Here is a 20962-nt window from a genome sequence, read left to right as displayed (position 1 = left end):
ATTACTGAAGTTCTCCTCAGCCTTCATCAGCTCCACTTTCCTCCTCTTCCTAATTCACCACTTTTTTGCCTGCTACCCAAGCTTGATGATCAGTATTTTACTACCCAAACATACATCTCATGTGTTGATCAACAGGGCTTTGATTTTCCTGAAATTCGATGTATTAATCCCTATTACATTGTCAGTAGTTGTTTTTTTTTTACCCTTTTACAACTGCCATGGCAGGAACTGAGTTTGACAAAGCAATTAAGACAGAAATTAAGATGGAAAAATCCCTGCTAGGAATATGTGAGTGATCCCCATACCTGCCCCATTCTTAGATGGTGGGTGCAATTGAAAGAGTTCCAGGAAGAGACAGCTTTTCCAAATGAATCAGGGCTGGGGCATGGCATGTGAAGAATGGAGGAAAAGAAAAGACAGTGATGATCAAAAGGCCATTCCAGGCACAGGGCAGGGGATCCAAAGAATGAAAAGATTACATCCAAGTTCTAGTTGCAGGAAATATTACAGACACAGATTGGAGGAGAACATTAAAGGCTAAAATGTAAAACTATGATTCCACAGTTTTTTGGATCTATAAAGAAAAAAATTCTATTATTCTATTCTATTATTTGGATGCAATTCCTTTTTACCAGTTTACTTTTCATGCATTTCTTTTTGCTGGCATCAGCATGGCATGGAATGATGCAACTAAAGATTTAATCATCCTGTAAAAAATCAGATTCCTGCCCTGGATGGTGTAGCTCAGTGGATTGAGCGCAGGCCTGCAAACCAAAGGATCGTGATTCAATTCCCAGTCAGGGCACATGCCTGGGTTGCAGGTCAGTTCCCGGCAGGGGACTCACGAGAGGCAACCATACATTGATGTTTCTCTCTCCCTCTCCTTTCCTTCCCCTCTAAAGATAAATAAATAAAATCTTTTTAAAAAATCAGATTCCTTAACCTGTACTCCCAGGGGACACAACTTTACTAACTATAGTATAGTGCTTATGTATAGTTCCTTCAGCAATTAGTCTTATAGTCTCTACTCATTTCCTAAGTTACACAGGTCAGCTTTTCCCCCATTTCATCTTTGCTTTACTGTCACTAGAGTGTAAAATATGGGAGAGAAATTTTCTCCCCACTATTTCTAGTTAAATCCTAATTCCAGGACTAGAGTTTTTAGAATTCTTAGAGAAAGAACCCTGGACTTGGAATTAGACTGCCATGATTCAAGTCCTGTTTGTGCACTTCTTGGTTGTGTGACCTCTGATGAGGAATTCACTTCTCAGAGCTTTGGTTTCTTCATTCCTGAAATGAGATAATTATACCTCAAAGGGTTATTACAGAGATTAAATAGTTAATGGTCATGGATAACCTCATGAGAAATAAAGCACAATACCAGTTATTAATTTTAATTAGTAATTAGTAGAACAAAAGAAAGTCCTATTTTTCTCTGTGACAATTATTCTACCATGATTGTAAATTTCACCATAGCGTGCCAGAAGCCATCTGTACTGAGCCAGTTTACCACAATTGCCCCAACCTTGGTAACCTTAGATCCTGAATGAGGGAGAAGTTGTATAACACTGCAATTTTCTTCTCATTGCTTTAGCACTATTTACTTCTGTTTGAGAGAAACCCAGTTGTGTCTTACAAAGGATGGTTGATAGCTATATATGTGATCACAACTCTGGTTATTCTGTTGCCATTACTGAGAGTCAAGGCCACTGATAATGACAGAACTTAAGCATGACTGTGAATTTGTTTTGGTTCTTTTCTGTTTTGCAGATTGCAGTGCATCACATTGCCACTGTGGAGAAGTTACCTTTAACTAGCGAGGGCTGTCCCCTAATTGTGCGCTGCAAGAACTTCCTGGTGGCCCACTTTATTTTAGACTCTGACACAGTTTGCCAGGAGGTTTATATTTCGCTGCTCAAGCTTTCTCAGACAGGTAGTTATGATAGTATTTCTATCTAAAACCATTTTAGATTTTTTCCCCCAAGAACTTCATACTGGATAGATCATGGGCTATGAGTTTGGATCTGGGTTTGTTTGGACAAGCCCCTGATTACAACTTCCTCATCTGTAAAAGCAGTGATAGTATAAGCTCCCCTCAGGGGTTGTTTTGAGGTTTAAATCCATTTGTGCATTTCACTCTGTACTTGCTATATAGAGTAGATATGTAATAGATGTTATCCCCTTCTCTTTCCCTCCTGCTTTTTAAGTATAATATTTACTTGCGGGCCTCAGTCACCTCAGTCTCCTCAGACACTGTCACCGTAGGCTTTGCCACCCCTACCTGGATCACCTGGTATCCACCATCTGGCCACCCTCTGGGCTATCTAAAGAGAGAGATCTTCACATGGTTCCATGTAGGTAGGCTCCATGACAAAGTCAGCCCTCCCATAAATCACCAGTTCCATTTACGATACTCTAACTTCTGATAGGTCTGAACATTTTTGTTCATGGATCTTCTCTGACTCTTAGAGCCACTTATGAGGGAAGGGCTCTCTTGAGGTGGACAAGTCAGCTGGGTAACCCTCTGAAGAAAGGTAGTTCCCATTTTAAAGGTGGGAAGCCTGGGCCTGGGAGAAGTTAGCAGACCCACCTGTAGGGTCTTGATATGCAAAATGATGACAGAGTAGGTGGATGCTACACTCCCCTCCTCCCAGGACCAAACTGAAATTACAACTAAAGTATAGAACAATCATCCTGAATAACCAACTGAAGGCTAGCTAAAGAGAAGTTTTATAACCACGGATTTACAGAAGAAGCCACATTGAAACTTGTCCAAACAGGTTGCTGAGGGACAGTCACAGGCGGCACCAGGGTACCTCACAAGAGACCCAGAAACAACACACCAAGTGGCCAGCTTCAAACAACATCAGAGCAGGATTTAATAAGCTTCATAGGCAGCATATCCAAAGGGAGATCTTGGCAGGTGCCAAACCCTGCTGAAGCAAACCCTGCTTAGTGTGGTCAGCAATAGCACAGCAGCTCGCATGCCATGGTCCGGGGTGAGCCTCACAGTCAACCAGCCTGTAGATTGATCCCATACACAAATGGGCCAATAGCAATCAATACTCATTTACAACAGGAAGGCCAACGTTACCCACACAAGGGGCATTCCTGGAGCACCCAGCTCAAGTGGTCAGGAGACTGTACCACTGGACCCCACAGGACCCCTAGTACATAATACATGAGGCCACGCCAGGGAGACTGAGAGTCATAGCAGATGTACATAAGACACAGAAACAAACACAAACAAGGAGCCAATTGGGGAGAAAAAATAAACAGGCCCAAAAATGAAAGAATAGGAGAAATCTCCAGAAAAAGCTAAATGAAATAGAGGCTAGCAATTTATCAGATATTGAATTCAAAGTGATGGTTATAAGAATGCACAACAACATGAAAAAGTACATGGAACCCATAAAAGGGCCAGTCAGAAATTAAGAATACAATATCTAAAACGAAGAATGCACTGGAAGGAATAAACAGTAGGTTGAATGAAGCAAAGGGTTGAAATAGTGATTTGGAAGACAAGGTAGAAAAACACCCAATCAGCAGAAAAAAGAAAAAAGGATTTAAAAAATTAGGACAGTTTAAGGGACCTGTGGGACAGGATCAAGCATAACATCCACATTATAGGGGTACCCGAAAGAGAACAAAGGATCAAGAAACTATTTGAAGAAATAATGACCAAAAACTTTTCCTAGCCTAGTGAAGAAAAAGAGAGTCGCAAACAAGATGAAACCAAAGAGGCCCAAACCAAGACACATCATAATTAAAATGGAGAAGGTTAAAGACAAAACAGAATCCTAAATGCAGCAAGGGAAAGACAGTTACCTACAGTGGAGCTCCCATAAGACTGTCAGCTGGTTTCTCAAGAAAACATTTCAGGACAAAAGAGACTGGCATGAAATATTCAAAGTGATAAAAAGCAAGCAAGGACTGACAATGAAGACTACTTTTTATTGATCAAGGCTATCATTTAAAATTGAAGGAGAGCCCTAGCTGGTGTAGCTCAGTAGATTGAGTGCGGGCCTGTGAACCAGAGTATCGCAGTTCGATTCCCAGTCAGGGCACATGCCTGGGTTGCAGGTCAGTTCCTAGCAGGGGACACATGAGAGGCAACCATACATTGATATTTCTCTTCCTCTCTCCTTCCCTTCCCCTCTAAAGATAAATAAATAAAATCTAAAAAAAAAAATTGAAGGAGAAATAAAGAGCTTTCCAAATAAGAAAAAGCTAAGGGAGTTGGTTACTACCAAACCAATATTACAAGAAATGTTAAGGGGCCCGCTTGAAGAAGAAGAAATAGGAGGAGGAGCGGAACATAGTTTAAATAATAAGATAGCAGTAAATATGTACCTATCAATAATCTTCCAAAACTGAATAAGGAGGAATTAAAAATTGAATAGGCTGAATACAACTAATGAAATTGAAACAGTAATAAAAAAGAAAAACTCCCAGCAAACAAACCTCCTAGACTGGATGGCCTCACAGGAAAATTTTGCAACACCAGCCAGGGCTGAAACCTGCATCATTTTCTTAACCAGTGTCATCCCAGTAAATTCAGTAAATAGGAAAAGAATTTTTAATAAGTTTTAACTTGTGAAATTTTTTCATTAGTTCAGGAAGGAATTCTGCTTTGGAATGAAATCTGTTTCATGTTGTCTCATAAACTTTCTGTTTGGCCCACTATTTCCACCTTGATCTTCAGTTCCAATTAGAAGATTAGGGCTTTTTATCAGAGTCCTTAATAATGCAAGTTATCTCTGCTTCCTCCAGTTCACCCTCTCATCCTGCAGCCCCACCTCTAGGCCAGTCCATCAGCTTCATCTGATTTAATCTGTGGGATTTTTATGCTCTTAATTTTCTCTCCAATTTTCTCTCACCCTTTACCCAGAATAATTTTTGAGAATTTGCTGGTATTTTTTTGACAGAGGTTACCTGTCAGATGGCCCAACACTTCCTAAGGCCCTGGCAGATTCCATCCGTCTCTGGAAAAGTTGTTGCCCCATAAATTAGGCAGATGAGTTATTGGTTGCACGTTGCATCTTGTGAAGGGAGAAGTGGGGTTGACTGGAAGAGAAGAAATGGCCATTTATCACCCAGAAGTAGGCATTGGCTTGATAAGCAGATTGGAAAACATTGTTAATGTTTTGCAACGTGTTACAACAAATAGTACTCTTAGTATATTGGAGCTCAGTTAAAAAAAAAACAACTTTTGTAAGGACCACTTCCCCAACATGTGAATAATCCCGGAAGCTTCATCTAAGTCCATTATCCAACAATTCACAGAAAGCCAGACAGAATGTTCATGCTTTGTGTTGGTATCAGAAAAACTCAAATCATTTTTAAAAGAAAACTCAAAAGCAATGTTCCAGTTCTTATTCCTTATATCAAGGCAACCTTGTATACAAGCCATTGTCCTTTTCTGGGGCTGTTTGACAAACATTCCCCTTGAAAGAAAGGAAGTCTAGCCTTTTTAAGCATTATTTGGTGTAAAGTTTTACTCATTCTTGTTTTTGTGTTTATCTCCATTGTCCAGCATTACTTGAAGATCTGTATGCTTTTTTTTATAATCCCATATCTACAAAAGAGATGAGGGAAAATGGATGGAAACTGATTGACCCAATATCAGATTTTGGGCGTATGGGAATACCCAACAGGTACTGGACCATAACAGATGCCAACAGAAACTATGAGGTAATTTTGTCATTGTCATTTTCCTTTAGATCCATTTAATTAAAACAGAAAAATGTTAGCAAACAAGGTTTTGAAAAAAGAAAAAATCATAATCTCTCCTTTTCATTCAGTGTGTAGTCATGCCAACAAACATTTCTTAACTACCTATTGCACTCAAGACACTAAGTAAGAGTTCTCATAGTCTAAAGCAGAGAGTGCTGTGAGAGCATAGATGAAGGATATGGAATTCAGACTGGGAAGCCAGGAACAGTCTGATGATTTGGGGAATAGCACGGAGAAGGAAATCTATCTTAGTTTATACAGGGAGAGAAGGAAAGAGGTCAGGAAGTGAAGTGAGATCATGAAGGGCTTCATAGCCAAATTAAGGAATTTGAATATTATCATCGTGAAGGCAGTTAGGAGTTACTAGAGTATTTTCATCTGGAAGGTAATGTGAATATACTTGTATTTTAGAAAGATAACTTTGATAATAGTGTGGAGAATTGATTAAGAATGCAGAATGATATGAGAACCTGAACTAAGGCAATGAGTATGGATGGAGAAGCGGAGATGGTTTGAAGAGATATTCAAGTGGTATACTTGAAATATCCAAAGAATGTGGCTGGGAGAAGGAGGAAGAATTTTAGTATGCATCCCGGGTTTCCTGGTTTCTGGCTTAGATGACCAAGTAGGTGATGGATATGTTAACCAAGATAAGGAGCATGAGAAGACGGCAGTGTCTTCAGTTTTAGACTGAGTTCCAGGTGATTCAAAAGATGTCAAGTATATATTTAAGTCTGGATCTTAAGAGAGAGGTCTGAGAATGTGTTGGTGGTTCACAGGACCAACCCTCAAGTTGAACGATTCACTAGGAGGACTCATGGGATTCAACATATAGTCATAGTTGTGGTTGTGATTTATTAAAGTGAAAAGATACAAGGCAAAGTTGGCAAAAGGAAAGGGGGCAAAATCCAGAGAAAACCAGGCACAAACTTAAGAGTTCTCTCCCAGTGGAGTCACATAGGACATGCTTACTTCCTCTAGTAACAAATTGTGGCAACATGTGGAGAATGTTGTCTATAGGGAAGCTTATTGGATAATCAGTGCCCAGGATTTTGGGTGGAGGGGCAGCGGTCACATAGGCACTCTCTGCCTAGTATATACCAAAGTTTCAGATGCCTAGAAGGAAAAAAAAAAGTGCTTGGCATAAACCACATTGTACAAACAGTTTAGGCACAATTAGTCACTCTTATCAGTTAAGGGGTGGTGGGAACCCTTCCAAAAGTCAAGTTCCTGGGTACCAGCTGAGGGCCAGACTTGCAAGCAGGCCTTTCTAAGCATAGCAGTCAGACTTGCTGTGAAAACTTTTCTGCACAGGGAGTTGTTGGTGTTTAAGTGGTATCTCTGAATTGTTGGATCTTTACTTACAGTTTTTTACTATCATTAAAAGAAAGAAATTGTAATGACTTTCTGATAACCGTTTTGAATATCTGCTATATAGGAAGACTGATGAACTGTCACTTAGCAGGGCCATTTGTGAGGTGGCTTGTTAAGGTCATACTTCACAGGAATGAGTAGAGGTGGGGTGAATTCTTTTTGGTTCTAATATGGGGCTAAGTCCCCCAGATGAGCTCTGAAATATCCGTGTTGGCACTTTGGATGCATGTTGCTCTCTGAGTTGAAAGGGAAGTTCCATTTATTTCTCTTTATATGACTCGTTCCTCCGAAGTTTGAGTCCAGGTAAGAGGATGGTTATAGAACTTTTTCTCTGTCAGAGTTCTGCATTGTGAGGATATTGACTTCAACTAGTTACATAGAACATTGAATGTGATCTAACTCAAACTTTTTGCCTATTTATATTTTTATTTGACCCATCGTCAAATGTTTATGGGTGTTCTTTACTTAGAGTAGTGATTAGAGCTAACTTGGCAATGTCAAGTCTGTGCTATTATAATATTTTAATATTATAATATTAAATCACTACTTAGAGTAGTGATTAGAGCTAACTTGGCAATGTCAAGTCTGTGCTGCTATAATATTTTATCACTGTCTCTTTAGAAAGATATATTTGGTAACCACTTAAAAGCTGGTGAATTTAAGAATATTTATCAGTCTTTTTGTAGAGTGAATATCACACCTAAAACGTCAACACTTCCACCCCCAGACTAGTGTTTTAAAGGCCCTCAAGATGTTTATACTAGGAGCCCAGTATGCATTTTAAGAAAGAGCAAATCATGTTCTTCTTTTATACCTGTCTGCTTTATATCTGAGTATATTTGTTTTAATATACTTATTTACAATATATATTGTTTGCTTTGATAGGCAAGTGTACAAATGCCAGGATAGGGTTATATGTGTGTTTCTACCCGTAATGTGCATTTCTACCTATATTATTGGTACGTTTTGTTCTTATGTGACTTAATACCTTTCTTTCTAGAAAATAATGGCATACTTGGCAAAGCTATTACATCAAGGATATTTATGTTCCTATTTCTTAAGGAACAGATGATTCTGGATGATAAATAGCAGACAGCTAGTGTGCGAGTAATTGCTATTCCAACCTGCTAATAGCAAGTGAAAAATGCAAAAAATATATATTGAGTTAAAAAAATGAGTTTTCTTTTAGATATGCAGTACCTACCCTCCTGAAATAGTGGTTCCTAAGTCTGTAACCTTGGGAACATTGGTTGGAAGTTCGAAGTTCAGAAGTAAAGAACGGTTACCTGTGCTCTGCTACCTCTACAAAGAGAATAATGTGAGTTAAGCAAACTTCTCTCATGAGAACTAAACTTGGCTCTAAAAGACCTGGGTTTCAGTCCCACCACTGCCACTTCACAGCCGTGTGACCTCAAGCAAGTTACTTCCCTGAACTTTAGTACTCTGAGGGTTTTTAAGTGGGTCACAAGAGGGAAAAATATGTGTGTACTTTGTACATTGTAAAGTGTTGTGCAAATGTTAAGTGGCATTTTTAGTGTGCTCACTTGTTTCTTTCCTTCTCTGTGGTCTCCAGCTTGAGGGGAAGTTGTTGAATTAAAGGATATTTGAGGACTCTGGCCTTTTACTGGAACACAGATGTCCTTGATTCTTTCTCACTACTTTTAATATGATTTAAGGTAGTGGGGAAAAACACTTAACTCATTCATTTGAGTCCCCTTCCATAGGAAGGAATAATAGTTCTTTCCTCTTGTGGTCCTTCTGAGACCTGGAGTTAGAGAAATAGTCATTTTCTCAAGTAGGTAAACTATTCGGGTGCTAAAAGAGTATAATGAAATGAGTGGGTATTTTTGTGTCAAACTATCAAAGCAAGTAGACCCTTAAAAACCACACTACAGTGCAGAACAGTCCATTAACTACTCATTACCAAACATACCAGCTAAATAGCTGCTTTTATGTCAACATGGCTTTAAGCAAAGTAGCCCCTCTGATTTGACATTAATGCATGAACCCTGCTCTCTTAAGACTAAATCTCTGCCCTATCTTGAAATCTGCTGCCACTGCAAACCTCTGCTTTATATGAATGTTATGATTGGGACTATAAAAGAGCAGGGCTGTTTCAGAAAAATACTAACCCAATACATATTGAGAATAGGATTTTACTGAGGAAGCACTCAAGATGTGGTGTTCCTATTGTCTGGATTTGCTAAGACTAGGTCGAGAATCCTCACCATGTAGAAGGGGAAAAAAGACTATTCTGAGCAGCAGTTTGTGGTAACACAGCTCACATGCCTGGGGAAGGCAGGAGACTGAGCTCAATGTCAACGGAACAGCTGGGCTTCAAAGCTACATCTTTCTTTGCTTCACTGTCCTAAGTTGGTTCATCTTCTTTCTCTGCTCACTAAACCTGGGATCAAAGAGGCTTTTTGACCACCTGTGCATATGATCCCTCAACTGACAGATTTTTTTCCTTACAGGCTTCCATTTGCCGCTGTAGCCAGCCTCTGTGTGGGTTTTACACTCGCTGTGAAGATGACGAGCGCTTGCTAGAGGCTATTGGACAAACAAACCCAGGGAGCCAGTTTATGTATATTATAGACACAAGACCGAGGGTATTTATCAGTGACCTCTTGGATATTCTAACTTCACTAATTTTGTGATCCCTGCCCCTACATGTTGAGCTTCACAGTGTTATTGGGAAAGTTGTATTTGTGTATGTGGGCTTATTGTGTCAGACTTTGTGTAAAATCATTTTCAGAAGCCATTGGGAGCCCATTTTTATAGCCTGTCACTCACTGTCAAGCAAGACTGTGAGATGTCCTTGATGCTTTCAAAGGTACTTTGAACAACCTGGCCTTGCCACCTCCTGAATTCATGACATCTGAATTAAATGCCTGGAGGCTCTTTGATATTCCCTCCTCTTTTTCACTAAATCTATTAATCAATTAGAATTTTCAGTATTTTCCTTCTGTGGTATAAATTTACTATCAGATACAGCACTTTAACTTAACACTGGCAACATTACTACCAACATGTCTTTTTGTGAGTAATGTACCAAACCACAGTGGGTGAATGATATTTTGACGTCTCCTGAAGGAATCGGGTTCACAAATGTCACTACTAATGATTAACAGAAATTCTTCAGTTTATGTGGTGGTAATTATTTTAGCACCCTGCACTATTCACTGATTAAGTGTTTCCCAACTCAGTGAAGTGAAGTTTAAATTTTGGTCCCAGAAAAAAAGAAAAGAGCAGGGACATAAGGTTGCCATGGATTTTGGCAGTGGACATGGCCCTAGTGAAACTGTTTGATTTTTCTAAGAGCCAGATACTGTGTGGTCTGTTACAATGTGTTTTTCCAGGCTCTGTCCCTTTTGAATGTGAGTGTGACAGAAAGGAGGGTCCTCAGATCAACCTAAGTATCAGCCTAAACTCTTCTTCATTAATTCTTTGACCTTCCTCATTTTGTCTAGCTCTGTAAGGGATTGAAGAATTAATTGTGTCCCATGAGGCAAGTAAAGGACAGACTCCCTTTTCTTAAAGGATGGCCTTTATACAGACAGCTCCAGAAAGAAATATGTTTGTAATTTGATGTGCGGAGTGTGGCTGACTGGGAAGTTTCATTGTTCACTAGTGATTGCTAAGTTGGTGATTCAGATATAAGCCTAAGCCAGGTGGTTGTGGCATCACAATTAAGCAACTGGCTGTGCATGAAATCAGATGATGGCCTTAGACAGCTTCCTGTCCCATTTTGGGATCACTCACTGGCCAGTCTCCAGAGTCACTACCTAGGGCTGCCTAGGCTCAAGAGAGAAAATCTTTTCCCTTTCTGCTCAGGCACTATCTTTGAATTTCTCCTGAGTTTGCTGTCTTGCTTCAGTCATAACTGCATCTGTCATTCCAGATTGGAAAAAGTTTAATCAAATCTGTATCTGTCAAGATGAAATCATCTTAAAATGGTAAAGGGAAACATACCATGCTTTTGAAAAACTGAATGATTGGTACTTTCTATCCAAACACAAGACCAAAAAGCCCCTTTAACAGGTCTCCTTTTCCTCTCAGAAGGCTTAGAAATATTGAGCAGTGTTCCCCTTCTGGATGGCTACATCTGTACTTTTAGTAGAAATTCTACTGTAGTTGTAAAATATTACATTTTTAGGAGTCAGACAAACCTGGGGTCAGATCTTCCTGTCAGCCCTTATCCGTATGATTCTGGCTGAAGTTGGTTCAGCTCTCTGAGACTGTTTTATTATGGGAATAATAAAAATACCTATCTTGAGGGGTTGTAGTAAAGATAAAATGAAGTAATATAGGTAAAGGACCTAGTACGGGGTCTGGTATGCTAGGAGCTCAATAAATAATATATTTCTTACCTACTTGAACATCAGGCTGCTAATACGGAGCTGTTACTCAAATCTGCCAGACATATTCCCAAAGCTTGTACAGTAATGCCATGCAGGTAGCTATCTGCAGTAGCTGGCCTTTTAGTGCTGCCCTGACCTGGAGAGGGGCTGCTGTTTCTTGTTTTGTTTGCTGAAGCATTCATCAGTCATAGCAAACTTCCTTGCTACGAGGTGGCTGTTGCTTGTACCTCCACAGGTGTACCTTTGACATTTGTCATTAATATCATGGAATCTCAGTGGCATTGTCTGTGTGATAAGTAACCAAAGTACCATCACATTTCTCCCTTTAAAAGTATCTGGCATTCTAAACAGAACATGTTGACACAGAGACTATTTTCCCTGAATGTGTTAACATGAAAGGTTTCTGCTTCTGAGGGTTTAATGGCATTCTTTTCTATCAATACAAAAATGATACCTTGTCCACATATATGCTCCTCCTGTCTTTTAAAATGCATGATACTGGGAGATGAGAAAACAGGCCCAGGCAACAAACCCATTTGATTAGTAAAATGGTTATCATCATAGAGGTTATTTTGGCCTTTTTTCCTAGTTATTATATTATTATCTCCTGACTACATCTCATTTACTCTCTATCCTGCCCAATATTCTCCTTATGACCTAGAAATATTCTGATTACCACAAGCTGAACATAGTGTTAAAAACAGGTCTGGGTATCTCCATTTCATTTTATCAGTGAGTGAAAGTCATTTGTCTTGTGCATATTTTAGACATTGTTCTAGATAGCTATTTAGAATTAATTATCCCTAAAGTTCTTAGACTTATTTTAGAACTTCTCAGTTGAAAGGATTTTTGAACTTTCACATGTTTCCCAGTGTAAAGCTGTTTCAGCTGAGAAAACATTTTTTTTTGTGGTAAAGCTCAAAATTATTTCAGTTTGACCAGCTATCCTCATAGTTGCCATATCCTTGAGTCTCTTAAGCAGGGTTTTAGTAATAAAACAAGAACACTAAATCTTCCTCCATACTACTCTGTTCCTTAAGATAACCTTATATAAAAACCATTGAAATTCTCTCCATTCCAGAATGTGCCCAGATTTAACTTTTTTTTTTCAGTGGATAAGATTTAAAACTGTTTAGAATAAGGCATTGAGATTAGTGAATCCTGTTATTTTATCACCTGCCCAATCTGCTCTATTATTCCTCAAATATTGCAGTTGAATGCCTTGGCCAACCGAATAGCTGGGAAGGGGTATGAAAACGAAGACTACTATGCCAACACTCGCTTCAGGTTCATTGGCATTGAGAACATCCATGTGATGCGGAGCAGCCTGCAGAAACTCGTGGAAGGTTAGAAGGATTTCACCTTGGATAGGCCAGAGCCCCTAGTGTTGCATACATATACATACATATGTATATATATATATGTATATATATATATATACACACACACACACACACACACACACACACAACATGCTTAATTTGGGGTAGATCATAAAAACAACTAGGTGAGCAGGACCAATAGGTGATAAGGTTTTTAAACGATAATGTGAGCCCAGCTTGCATAGTACTGAATTATAGCAGTCTTGGTCCAGCAGAGGAACTAAGATGTTCAGTTTCACAACCTAGTTAAGTCCCTTTGGGTTTAGTTGCTGTGGAAATTATTTCTCTCTATAGAATTACAGTCAGGCATTTAGGGGTGGACAGGTCAACATAAGTATAAATGAATTTGGAATTCATTGCATCATCCTCAAGGTAAGAAATCACCTCATTTAATCTACTGCAAGGAGTCAGTTGGATTTTATCACTGTGCTGATGAAGGGGGTGAATTTAGACTTCAGAGGAATGAAGCTGATGTCAGACAATATAGGTCATCTGTCATCGATGCAAAATAATTGGGGTCAGAGTGGGGGCAAGGTGAGATTGGGGCTTGGCAGGACCCTTGATTCTGAAACATTTCTCTCAGAGCCACTACCCAGGATTCCATGACGCGGTATGACAACTCAGGAAGAGATGGCGAAAACCTGCCTTTAGTGAACTCCCTGTTCTTCCCCTCTTTTATTCAATTTTGTTCTTAGGTTACAGGCCAAGACCTCTCCCTTACATGGTCCTCATTAAATCCTGTTTCCACAGTCTGCATCCTTTTTAAAGTATTAGTGTTCCTCTTCCTTGGATCTCTTCTTCCTTTCTTTTGTTGTCCCAGAATATTCTACAGGTTTAGAGAACAGGACTTTTTACAGATTTTTTGAGGTAAAAGATTGCCCTCTGCTGGATAACCAGTGCAAAGTACATGAAAATTAACTTTTTTTCCCTAACCCATTGAGACTGCACAGGGATGCAGGGAGTAGGTGAGGGAGTAGGAATACAGCTAGATATTAAGGGCCTGAAGAGTTAGGATGATTGGGTAGAATTAGGATTAAATGTATTTTAAAGAATTTTTTAAAATTTTTATGTATTTTTAAAGAGAGAGGGGAAAGGAGGGAGAAGGAGAGGGAGAGAAACATCGATGTGTGAGAGAAACATTAATCAGTTGCCTCTCACACACCCTCAACTGGGAACCTGACCCACAACCTAGGCATGTGCCCTGACTGGGAATCAAATCAGCAACCTTTCAGTTCACAGGCTGGTACTCAGTCCACTGAGCCACACCAGCCAGGGCAAATGTGTTTTCTAATCATAAGACATGTGAGTGTTTTCCTGCGGTTACTGACTCATTCTTCTGGCTCTTAAGAGATTTCTGTGGGCTTGGGGTGGGTTCTACAACTCAAGAAAGGAGAGACCAATGGTGGAAGATATGGTAGGCTCTAAACCCTAATCCTGTCCCTGACTCACTGTGTGGTTTCTATCTAATCATTTAACCTTTCTGTGCCTCAGCTTTCTTGTTTACAAAATTATCCACTTTTTCCTCTTTCCTGGTGAATAAATTGAGGTTATTGTGAATTTCAATATCTGCTTCCCTTTCTACCTTAGTTTGTGAATCGAAAACTCCAACAGTGACTGAATTTCTTAGTGGCCTGGACAGCTCAGGGTGGTTGACACACATTAAAGCTATTATGGATGCTGGAACTTTCGTTGCAAAGGTAATAATTAGGACTTTTAAGAACTTGCACTGACTTTAATTACGGGATTTCTTGAGGTAGCAGTGTATCATGATGGGAAAAATATTGAAAAAAATCTTAGTTTCTACATTCACCTCAGCTACTAATTCTCTGTGTGCCCTTGGCAAATTTTATCCCTTTTCTGGGCATCAGTTTCTTCATCTGTGGAACAAAGTAGTCGGGCTAGAATCTAATGATATAAAGTTTGTGGGGTCCAAAGAACTATTTGGAAATAGTATTGACCCTCTCCTTCTGGAAAAATATACATATGGCTACACATACAGAAAGTGGACCTTAATTTCAGAGGCTTCACAGACCCCTGACCTCAGATTAAAAACTCCTAGATGATGTCTATTGGTCCTTCTAGCTCAGATATTCTTTGTTGTATTTGGTGTTGATTTTAAGGTATCAAGTATAATAAGTAAGAGTGGGTGTGAAATACATGTAGAGCTTGTATATCTATGGCATTCAGACCTTTGAGCAGACCTTTTATGACTTCTTTCTGTATGTCTGCCTCTGAATGGACTCCAGGCAGGCTTCATCACTCATTCATGCTGACATTTATTTTCTGACCTGCAGACCCCTAGCTTCTGTATCACTGGTTAAGTGATGTAAAAAAAGAAGAAAATAGGAGCGTACATTTTCTCATTTTGAAGTTTTGTCTGTATGTATTCCTATATGAGAACTCTCCCTCTTGGCAGTACCTCCCCCTGCCCACGTGTTATTTGTAGAAGTAAAAGGAGAGAATGACTTTTCACCACTCTGCTGTCATTGTCTCAGTTGAAACTAATGAGATATATAGCCTCTGGCTTAAAATGTTTGAAGAGTATATGTCATTAATTGCCTTAAATATCTAGCCCTAATGCTTTTTACTTCCTAATCCTGTTGTTTACACTTTTATTATAATATGCTACTAATGTTTACTATGTGACCCACTTCATTATTTGAAGCCCAGTATTCTAACTGTTCTTCATACTGTTCCTTTTTCACATGCCCTATACCCATATATCTGTATTCCCTTTCTGAAGCTGACTTCATTAGGCCAAAGAGAGTGAGGATAGAAAAGAGGGATTAATTTGGTAGACAGTACAACCTTATAAATATTGGTTGAATGTTTTTTATTCTTTTTTATTGTTGTTCAAGTATAGTTGTCTCTATTTTCTCCCCACCTCTTTGCCCCGCCCCACCCAACCCCACTTCCCAACCTCAATCCTTCCTCCCTTTGGCTTTGTCCATGGGTCCTTTATACATGTTCCTTGATGACCTTGAATGGGTGAAAAAGATAGGCTTGGGATTACATAGTTATATTGTGCTCCCCATCTCTAGCACCACATGTCCCTTATCACAAGCTTGAAAACTCAGTCAGCCTTGAATTCTCTCTCTTCCCCTCCATCTGGCAATTGCCTACTTCTATCACTGCTACCTCACAAGTGTTTCTTGAATCTATTCATTGTTCCCAGCCTTGACTGCTATTTTCCTAGTTAAGACATTCCTCATTCCCTTGATTAATAACTACACAACTTGTTGCTTTTTTATTATTTGTCACATTTACTTTTTATTTTTTAATTTTTTAAGATTTTACATATTTTTAGAGAGGGGGAGGGAGGGAGAAAGAAGGGGAGGGAAACATCGATGTGCGGTTGCCTGATGCATGCATGCCCCCCTACTGGGGACCTGGCCTGCAACTCAGGCATGCACCCTGACTGGGAATTGAACCAGCGACTCTGGTTTGCAGGCCAGCACTCCATCCACTGAGCCACACCAGCCAGGGCTGATCTTTGTTGTATTTTCACCTGTTTGCTACATTTGGCACTGTTAATCCCTTTCTCTTTGAACTATTTTTGTAGTTCTGGTTTTAATCCAACTACTCTTTCATGGTTTTCTTTCTAACCTTCAGGCTGCTTTTTCACAGGCCGACTCTCAAAATATCCCCCTTCCTCTACCTTCCCTTTGAAAGTCACTGCTTTTCCAGGTCTTTCTTTTTTTTTTTCACTTTGATCTCTGCCTGGGCAGCAGCAGCCATGCCCACAGTTTCCACTACCGTCTCTATTTACATAGCGAGTGGACAGATCTGCACTCTGGACTTTAGAGTTTACAGCCCCCTCTTGGACTTGAGACACACATATCCAATTATCCACTGGGCTCACTATTGGATGTCCCTTAACTACTTCAGACTTACCATAGCCCAAACTGAAATCTTCTTTTTGTTTTTTTTAAATATGTTTTATTAATTATGCTAGTACAGTTGTCCCATCTCTCCCCCTTTATTCCCCTTCACCCTGTACACCTCCTCCCACCCACATTCCCGGCCCCCTTAGTTCATGTCCATGGGTCATACATATAAGTTCTTTGGCTTTTATATTTCCTATACCATTCTTAGCCTCCCCCTGTCTATTTTGTACCTACCATTTATGCTTCTTATTCCCTGTATTTTTTTCTCCCATCCCCCACCTCTCCACTGATAACCCTCCATGTGGTCTTCATTTCTGTGATCCTGTTCCTGTTCTACTTGTTTGCTTAGTTTGTTTTTGCTTTTAGGTTTGGTCGTTGATAGTTGTGAGTTTGTTGTCATTTTACTGTTCATATTTTTTATCTTTTTCTTAGATAAGTCCCTTTAACATTTCATACAATAAGGACTTGGTGATGATGAACTCCTTTAACATGACCTTATCTGAGAAGCACTTTATCTGCCCTTTCATTCTAAATGATAGCTTTGCTGGATAAGTAATCTTGGATGTAGGTCTTTGGATTTCATGACTTGAATACTTCTTTCCAGCCCCTTCTTGCCAGTAAGGTTTCTTTTGAGAAATCAGCTGACAGTCTGATGGGAACTCCTTTGTAGGTGACTGTCTCCTTTTCTCTTGCTGCTTTTAAGATTCCTTATCTTTCATCTTGCATAATGGAACTATGATGTGCCTTGGTGTGTGCTTCCTTGAGTCCAATTTCTTTGGGATTCTCTGAGCTTGCTGGACTTCCTGGAAGTTTCTTTCCTTTGCCAGAGTGGGGAAGTTCTCCTTCATTATGTTTTCAGATAAGTTTTCCATTTCTTGCTCTTCCTCTTCTCCTTCTGGCACCTCTAGGATTTGGGTGTTGGAATGTTTAAAGTTGTCCTGGAGATTCCTACGCCTCTCCTCATCTTTTTGAATTCTTGTTTCTTCATTCTGTTCTTGTTGAATGTTTATTTCTTCCTTCTGGTCCAAACCATTGATTTGAGTCCCAGTTTCCTTCCCGTCAGTGTTGGTTCCTTGTGCATTTTCCTTTATTTCACTTTTCACAGCCTTCACTTTTTCCTCTGTTTTGTGACCATTACTCAACCATTTCTGTGAGCATCCTGATTACCAGTGTTTCGAACTGTGCATCTGATAGGTTGGCTATCTCTTTGTCGCTTAGTTGTATTTTTTCTGGAGCTTTGATCTGTTCTTTCATTTAGGCTATTTTTTTTTGGTCTCAGTGTGCCTGCTATGTAGTAAGGGGTGGAGCCTTAGGTATTTTCCAGGGCGGGGCAACCCTCCTTGCTGTGTTGTGGTGCTGTATGTGGGTGAGGGGTTTGGGAGGGAACAGTGCTGCCTGCTCCACTTTCTGCAGGCTTTTAGTCACTTCCTCCACTACCCACAAGCAAATTGGGCCCTTCTGCTGCTGATCCCCAGATGGGTGGGTTTGTGTACATTCTAGAATCTTGTGGGTCTCTCTAATGAACTCTCCTGTGAGGCTGGGAGTTTCTCCTGCTGCTGCCTCAACACCCACAGGTTTTTTCAGTCAGAGGTTTTTGAGGCTTTATTTCCCTGCTCTGGAAACTTGGGTTGTGTGGTCTGTCTTGTGCCCAGGTTGTCCCTCCCGGTTTATTCTCATGCGAATGTGGGACCGCCCACTCTGCCAGCTGCCACCTTGCCCCATCCTCCAGCCACCACCCTGTTGCCCTCCTCCAACCCTCCTACTGGTCTGGATGAAGGTTTCTTCTTTAATGCCTTGGTTGTTGGACTCCATACAGTTTGATTTTCTGGCAGTTCTGGTTGTTTTTTGTTTTTAAATTTGTTGTTATCCTTCTTTTAGTTGTGCAAGGAAGCACAGGGTATCTACCTATGCCTCCATCTTGGCCGGAAGTCCCCAAACTGATATCTTCTTACTTAGTCTCCACACTTAGCAAAACTTGTCTCTTCTTCTGTGTTCACTGTTTATACATTTCAGAATCATCCTTGACTCTTCTCCTTCGTCCCATATCTATTTTCATTCTTACCATCCGTCTTCTCCTTTTCAGCCCCAATACTACTACCTTAGTTCAGGCCTTCTTTGCCTTTCACTATTTTAGTGGCTCTGCAACTGGTCTTCCTAAATCCAAACTCATGTCCACCCAATCCATTCTCCTTACTGCCACCACAGTGAGCACCTCTTATGGCACGCCTCTGCTTTTAACACCTCAGTGGCTCTCTCTTGTCATCAGATGAAACGCACATTTGTCAGGCTAGTCCTTGTCCTTGTGGGCAGGCCTTTCTCTCATTCTCTCATTCCAAGCCTAGCTTCAATCAAGGTACTTAAGAGTACCTCACTTATGCCATACCTCCTTGCCTTTCTACATGCTGTCATGTTGTGCCCCCTGCCTGGAATGTCCTTTTCTCATCAATCTGACAAATGCCTACTCATCTGAGAAGCCCATTTAAACTGCCTCCTGTTCTTTGGTTATTTTGTGCCTTTGTTTTACCTGTATGGACTTTTATTATTTTAGTTATCATTGGTTTGTACTTCTTCATGTAAGTGTTTGTCTCTTTTGTATCCCCACTACACACTGTAATGTTTGTTGAATACTCAGTAATTATTAGCGAGGTGGGTGGATGAATGAATGAGTGAATACATTAATTTCCTTCTGTTTTCTCCCTTGAGGAAATCCTACTCTTTTTTCAAGGCTCAAGCTTCCCTGGCTCCTACAAAAGGATATAATTACTGCATATGACTAGAAAGCAGTAGTTTTTATTCACTGTATTGTATTTATTTATGAGATATTTACCTTCGGTCTCCCTAGCTTGTGAGCTCCTTGCAGGTAGAACTGAGTCTCATCATTGTATCTCTAATATCTAGCATGTAACTGGCACAGAGAGATACATAATTAACTATTAGAATGAAAAAGTGAATGCTCAATATCCATTTTTGCCAAAATTGCCCAAGTTGGGTCACTACCCAGATCTTTACATCATTCTGATTGTACAGAAACAGACCTAAGACAGGTAAACCTCTCCATCTTAAGTTGGAAGAATTTGTTAGTAAGACTAAATGTCTGAAGAGTCCAGAGGAAATTATTGTCAGATCTAAGACTGGAATGCAGAACCATTCTGTATTTTGGGGGCATGAATTCTTCCTCTTGCCCACTCCTTTCTCTGATAGTTGGTTGATTCTTGTCTTCAGAAGTTTTGTGAATTTGGAACTCCCTTATTTTTTTAATGCTGAATCATGTATTGGTTTTCATTTTCCTTTGCTGTTAGGTAATTTCCCCCCCCCTTTTTTTTTTGCACTCCATTTTTTCATTCTCCATAAAGTATGCCAAAATTATGATAAGAAATTAATGTAGTCCAGTAAGGCCAGGTTTTCTGTGCTGTAGAGATGGTGTTTGGAAACCCTATTTATTCACCAAGCATACTATGTAAAAGTTGTTGATGCTACTTTTTGCCTCTTATCTCCACAGGCCATAAAGGTAGAAAAAGCCAGTGTCTTAGTCCACTGTTCTGATGGGTGGGACCGCACAGCACAAGTCTGCTCTTTGGCCAGCATCCTCCTAGATCCATTTTATAGGACATTCAACGGTCTCATGGTAAGAGAGCCAACACTGGTATTTTACTTTGGATGAGCAAAAGACTGGATAAATCAAAAAGAACTTTCAACCAACTTGTAAGGAATTCCAAATCTATAAAAATAGTTCTGTTTTTCAATTTAGCTTCTTTCTACTAAATTAGGCATTTACAGTCTATACAGTTTGCATTGCACACTGAGCATAGTTTCTTACCTATCATAAGGTAAGTTGAATGTAAGAGACTGCTGTAAGGAGTAGGAGAGACTCAAAAGTGTGCAAAGCTGAAGTGGATGACTATTCAATAGGCTATCAGATGGTTTCATCTTCAACATGTCAGCTATTTGGGTATCACACTTATGATTGTTCTCTGGCAGTGAATCCAAAGCTTCTTAGTTGACCTAAGAAACAGAACTCACAAAGGAGTTTATTCTCATTTTTTTAGAAATGCTTTAAAAAAAACAAACAGGTGAAAATAGGGTTGTACCAAGATTTGTTCTTGGTACAAACCCAAGTATTGACTTTGGAGTCCTGTTTTTTCATAGGTTGAATTTAAGATTATGTTGATCAGGATTGCATTTAGTTATGTCTCAGTCCTTGCCACACATCATATAAAGGCCA

General features: G+C 39.8%; 1 protein-coding gene across 1 annotated transcript in view; it reads left to right on the top strand.

Moving 5' to 3' along the window:
- Nucleotides 1–20962, top strand: part of MTMR8 (myotubularin related protein 8) — a 67719-nt gene that overhangs the window by 22018 nt on the left and 24739 nt on the right. The window contains exons 3-9 of the mRNA XM_037135151.2: nucleotides 1771–1933; nucleotides 5537–5694; nucleotides 8300–8428; nucleotides 9585–9719; nucleotides 12685–12817; nucleotides 14441–14550; nucleotides 20240–20365. Of these exons, the coding sequence (XP_036991046.2) occupies nucleotides 1771–1933; nucleotides 5537–5694; nucleotides 8300–8428; nucleotides 9585–9719; nucleotides 12685–12817; nucleotides 14441–14550; nucleotides 20240–20365 (954 nt within the window). The remainder of the gene's footprint in view (nucleotides 1–1770; nucleotides 1934–5536; nucleotides 5695–8299; nucleotides 8429–9584; nucleotides 9720–12684; nucleotides 12818–14440; nucleotides 14551–20239; nucleotides 20366–20962) is intronic.

The sequence above is a fragment of the Artibeus jamaicensis genome, unplaced genomic scaffold, assembly GCF_021234435.1.
Source record: "Artibeus jamaicensis isolate MK-2021 breed Jamaican fruit bat unplaced genomic scaffold, CSHL_Jam_final contig_457, whole genome shotgun sequence".
Taxonomy (NCBI): domain Eukaryota; kingdom Metazoa; phylum Chordata; class Mammalia; order Chiroptera; family Phyllostomidae; genus Artibeus; species Artibeus jamaicensis.
Note: the sequence above shows the minus strand (reverse complement) of the source record. Positions and strands in the feature narration are given on the sequence as shown.